Genomic DNA, 5812 nt, shown 5'->3' with positions numbered 1-5812 from the left:
GCCAGATGTTAACATCTTTCTTTAAAGGTGATCAAAGGATGACCGATAGCTAAACCATTCGTAACCTCTCAGCAGTCGATAAAGACAGTGGGAAAACGTCAGATATGAGACTATATCTTACAATAATCTTCAATAATTCACAAAAATCTGTTTCTCTGCTAGTTTGTTTCTTTGTCCCCCAACTGCTCCACCACAACCAGGAACTGAACATACAAACTTGGTACACAGGTACATCTTAGGCTCCTGAAAGTTTTTAACTACATCACATATTATTACATCATCAGGTTTCCTAGAAATCATGTGACAACCGGCTGAAATATCCTGTTTTTAACACCTATTGAAAGTATTGTAACATCCAGTTTATATCCACAAAATTTTGTTATACAAGACCCCATGTTTCCTAGCAACTATCTAAAAATGACCCATTTTTTCCATTTCTACAACACTTTATAACAGTATTATATCATTTTTATTTTAGAACAACATTTATATCCACGAAACATCAATTATATGTGATCATTTCAGATGTCATCATGTTTTCTGACATCTACCTATAGCAACAGGCTAAAATCGCTTGTACTTTTAAATTTATATAAGCACCTTACAAACCCATCAAATTATTTTCATTTCACAACCAACAGCACTAAGAGGCCAAACAACACTCACGCTTGTCTAATAAATTTACAGAGTACAGCGTAATACCATGAAACTCTTGGCTGTAAATGTCAAAAACAGCCAAAAACACACCTGGTATGCATTGGTTAAAATGACATTTGGTAGGTGGGGGAACAGTAGGTGCACGTTTAATGGTGCAGCATGAAAAAGTTGTCTCAACTTGTGAGTTCTAGTAGATTTGTTTTCAGTAGATTTGTGCAAAAAAGGCTTTGATCAGCTCACCTGCGCTGATGTTGGTGCTCTGAAGGTTCACTGATCTTTATGGATTTAGCCAGCTGCAGTATATAAGCAGATGTTACATGAGCTGTTATGGTTGCTTTCCATAATTTCTACCTTCAAAACACCAGCATTGCAGCTGCCAAGAGGCTAATGACTTCTGCATTACTGGGTTGCTACATCCATCTTTTCTATTGTTTGTCACTATTTGTCACTGCCCCCTTTATGCTTTCAATTTCATTTTCATGAGTTTACGCTTATATCAAGTGGTGTCCATTAGTCAGCAGGAAGCGCAATGCAGTGCACACATAGGTCTGAGCAAATACAAACAACACATAAAAACTACAGCAGGATAGGAGGTAAGTTTTGGTGATATAGTGAGGATAGTGAAGAGAGAGGAAAAGAGAGAGAGAAAGAGACAACAAAAAGGCCTAAAAGAGTCCAAACTGTTGCATTATTTAAAATACTCCAGAAATCCTTAAATTCTTACTCTGTCTTTGAATCTGAATGTTTTGTTTATGTATAGATAAGATTTTTTTCCTGATTAATTCTTGTGTTCTCTTCTCTAACACTTTTTCTTATCAACTCTGTTTTTCTTTAAATCTCCGTGGGTGATGTGACTAAGGCTATTATCGTAATCGAAAAGACTAAAAGCCTTAATGTCAACAGAGTAAGTCTGACTGAAGCACACGCGCTTAATATTTAAAATTTAAAAAGCTTACTGGAGTCGTTCAGCTTGCAGGCCAAAAGTCAGACCAAGAGTTGTCTCGTCAATTTTGTATGATAAAGTCAGACAGGAAGCACGGCGAGATAGCCATCGTTTCTGAACAAGTAGGAACTAAGAAGCGATGATGGTTGCGTGTGGTTGTGGTTGAATGCTGGTGTCAGCAAGAAAAGCTAGAAACAGCCATCTGCAGCCTGAGGTTCTTGTGCAACTTGATTATGAAGGCGTGGCTGCGCGTGCACTTGATTGATTGCGGTAAATGAGGGAGGTGTTTCCTCTTGAAATTCAAAAATCATTAAACAAAAATGGGGGAGGCAGGAAAACATATGGAGGCACATCTGGGGCACATTCGCAACTGAAATAGGTGTTTGCTGTGTTTTTAATACCTATAAACTTCAACCAAGGCTCCAAGGGTCAACTTTCCAATCCATGAATGACTGAAAATTTCAACCCAATTTCAGTTTAACAAGTATTTCTCCTCTATAACTGAAAGAAGGGCCGCAAGCTTCATTTTTCCACGTTATATTTCAATAAAATGCTTCTCGGACTGAGACTGCTTCCTAAACTGGTGAGCCAAATCCCCCCTAAACTCAGATTTAAGGTGAGCTCTGAGCAGCTATCAACTCCCTGCAGATAAGCTTCAACCTCTGAATACGTGTCACTCGCCACAGCAACGCTCAGGCGTTCAAGAGAAATATCTCAGGCCACAGACTCATGAGAGGTGTTCACATTTTCATCTTATTGCAAAAACAAACACAAAAGACCCGATTTATCATTCAAGTATGAAGACATTAAGAGCAAAAATAAGAATCTTTCATACTCCAGACCATTTTTTTCTTTTTTTGTCCAAGATAATCAATCAAAACGTGTTAAACACAAATAGTTTAGAACCTCAAAGGAAAACTCCAAATAGAATAAATGAAAGTTTTCTCTTTGCTTTTTAACCAAGTTAGCAACAGTTGCAAACCTTCACCAGCGTGATAACGAGCTTCTGCTTCTGACGAAGAAGTCAAAGTCACAGTTGACACGTGGGGCCAAATCCCCAACGCTTTAAAGGGATTTGGCCACTTTGTGGAGCTAATAACATGCCAGAGTGGGATTCACAAATCAAGAAGACAAGCACAAAATATGATTGAGCTGTGCACGTATCCGTGACTGGTGCGGCGGTGAAGCGAGTCAGAGGCAGATGGGGTAACGACAGGCAGACAGGCTATGCTAGTAGGGAAATGAGAGATGGCAGATGGACAGATGCAGATATGCTAGTGTGAGAGGGAAGTGATGCAGCTGTCTGGTAATGTCTGAGAGGCAGGAAAAGCAGGCATGGAGAAATATATTTGCACTATTAACTTTTAAGATTTAGCTGGACCTGGTTTTTGCCTGCTGAAGCCAAGTGATGCTCCAAAGCAGATGGCAGAGGCCCTCGGTTTTCAAGTCGTAAAGAAATGATCAACGATCATTTCGCCCACGCTCTCGCAATTCACACATCTGCAGTTTCGTAATTGCCACTGAAATCAGTGCAGCTCAAACTCTCTTTTGCAGTCAGAGGCACTTTGGCAGGTTTGCACTTCTGGTTTGCCAGTTTTTATCTCTCTCCTTGTTGCTCCAGTTAAATTGAAGGCAAGTCAAAACTCTGTGTAATCTGGAGTATTTCGCCAAACGCTGAAACCATCAACATTTTTTCTTGTGGGAGAAAAACAAGATATGAGTGTTTTTCCAGTCTTCGAGCTGAGAGGCATTGATGTGAAGCAACACTGATAAAAAACAAACAAACCCAAACATCTTAAACTACTGATTGTGAACCAGTGATCCAACCAGTGATCCCAATCTGAATATGATGCCAACTTCTCGGTTTGGTGTTAAAATACGTTATGGCAAATGGAGCAGGATAACAGAAATGAAAAGAGTCACCTGCACCATGTCTTCTTTCAGCTCAGCATGAGTCTGTACTGCAAAGCACTGCTACTTAACTATGTATGTTTCTCCCCCACCTGCTCCAGGTTCAGAGCCTGGGTCAATACCCTGTGCTCTTTTGGATGACCTTGAGTTATTCCCTGGCAGTTTTTGAGGGGTAAAAGTGTGTGCCGCCTTGCTGGGGGAGGCTGCAAACACTGTGGAGTGACATTGCCATTCAGGATGGCTGAGCACGGTCTGCGCAATGGTTAAGGGATTGGTGCATGTTACAGTAACATCCGCATGACTGCAAAGACCTGAGGGTAACCCCAGCAAGTCGTCACATATTAATGAAATGATTGCTCGTGTCACCTGTTAAGTAGTTTTAATGTGTTATTTACAAAATACAAGCTGTGAGTCGGAGTCTCCATGGTGATGTTTGCAGATTACATTATGGTCTGTAGTGAGAGAAGGTGGATGAGTTTAAATAGCTGGGGTCAACCACCCAAAGCAACAGACAGTGCACAAGAGAGAGGAAGGAGAGAGCAGGCAGGGTGGAGTGGGTGAAGACGAGTGTCGGGAGTGACTTGTACGATAGTGGACATATTGGACAAAGGATGCAAAGTATCCAAAATAAGAAGAAGAAGAAGAAGAAGAAGAAAAATGACCTTCTGGGGAATATATGTAGCTCTTTATGTACTAAATACTTCACTTTGTAAAGCTGTTTGCGTACTTTTTCAAGTATCTATTTACTTCTGGTCAGGGAGTATACACATACACAGACTATTACATCATCATTATATTAAAGTTATGAGTCATAAAGACATATTAATGACCTGAAAGATACTAAAAAGTCCATAGTGCTGACCAACGGAGGATATTGATGCTGATTGTGCTTTGCTGTTATTAAGTTTCCTTGAACTAAAACACGCTGCTGTGCCATTAATTATCCTAATCTGAACCAAGTTGCACTGCATTACACAGAGTTGTAGCAGGCTGCAGGATGCCTGCAGTGACTAAAATGTTTGTGTTGCACTGTGTGACAGAAAAATGTAACGACCGGGATGAATGAAATAAAGCACTTTGTACTTAAGCATGCGGGATTGCATAACTAATAGTAAATAATTAGGTGGACGTATCAGGGAAAAGATAATCAACCACTTGATACATGCATGGAGGTCAAAGTAGTCATTTAAACATTAAAGTAACGTCATAAAAGTATTTTGCCTTTATTGTCTGCAGTGACATAACATGACATATTTTCCTTGTCATGCCACTGAGACTGTTTTTCTCTGCTTGTAGAACAGATAATGAAGGCTTATTTTAGTCGAAGAGCCAAGGAACAACTGATTTAATTATTAATTTTTTGAAACCACAGCTATGAAACTGACAGAGGTGGAGACTTCATGCATTTCCAAAATTTTCAGGCCAAGAAAGAAACATTTCACAAATGAATAATTTTACAGGAATGATGGATTTGGGCGTTACTGCAAGGGAGAAATATTTGGGAATGCTGGCAGAACAAGTTCAGCCGAGTGTAATGACAGCGCAATAACAACACAGATGATAAAGAAGGAGCAGCAGCAGCTGGGGGCATGTGATCGATTAAAAAAAAAAAACAACTAAAAGGCCTTCAACAATGCTCTCTAATCTCTGACTGCACATCTTGCTCCTTTACAGCTGCACCATGCAAAGAGGAGTTTAAAAGGTGAGTGCCTGCAGCAAACACACACACAGTTAGAGAGGTCCATGTGCGTTACCTACCACATAGTAGAAATGCATGTCTGCGCGCGCAGGTCGGTCTCATAAGTGCTGGAAGCGTGCAGGTGGGCGGCGTCCATCCAGCAGCGGCATTAGCCAGCAGTGCGCGTCTGTCCCAGGTACAGATACTCTAAACTGGATGCTTCTGCTCCCTTTCCTCTTTCCCAATGTTGCTCCTGACCCCTCTCTCTTTCTCTCTTCCCTCCTGCACTTGACGTTTACTCCTCCCCCTCCTTGTTTTTCTCCTCCCCACAAGACTTCAGTGCCTCCCCCCTCTCTCTTTCTCTCTCTTTTTTTTTGGTTCCACTTCCTCTCTTTTATTTTTTCTTTCCTCGCTTTTCCAGTGTAATTACTTCCCCGCCCCCAATCCACCACCTTTATTTTCTATCTTTCTTTTTTCCAGCATCATTATTTAATTTTCTTTTTCAGATCATGTGTCTTTTTTTTTTAACAGTTTTGTAAATGTTTTAGTCAGTAAAGCAGGGGGAGAAGTCGCTCTGTCTCTCTGGGCGTCTCTGTGCTGATTGCAGATTGGTGTCAGTTCTT

The 5812-nt window shown here is 40.7% G+C and overlaps 1 protein-coding gene across 1 annotated transcript in view; it reads right to left on the bottom strand.

Annotated features, from left to right (window-relative positions):
* arhgap36 (Rho GTPase activating protein 36) overlaps positions 1-5458 on the bottom strand; it is a 73963-nt gene extending 68505 nt beyond the window's left edge. Inside the window, exon 1 of the mRNA XM_005750930.2 lies at positions 5270-5458. Coding sequence (XP_005750987.1) covers positions 5270-5287 — 18 coding nt within the window. The 5' untranslated portion in view covers positions 5288-5458. The remainder of the gene's footprint in view (positions 1-5269) is intronic.
* Between the last annotated feature and the right edge of the window lie 354 nt (positions 5459-5812).

Source organism: Pundamilia nyererei, unplaced genomic scaffold (genome assembly GCF_000239375.1).
Source record: "Pundamilia nyererei isolate P.nyererei 1_Seehausen unplaced genomic scaffold, PunNye1.0 scaffold00292, whole genome shotgun sequence".
Lineage (NCBI taxonomy): Eukaryota > Metazoa > Chordata > Actinopteri > Cichliformes > Cichlidae > Pundamilia > Pundamilia nyererei.
Note: the sequence above shows the minus strand (reverse complement) of the source record. Positions and strands in the feature narration are given on the sequence as shown.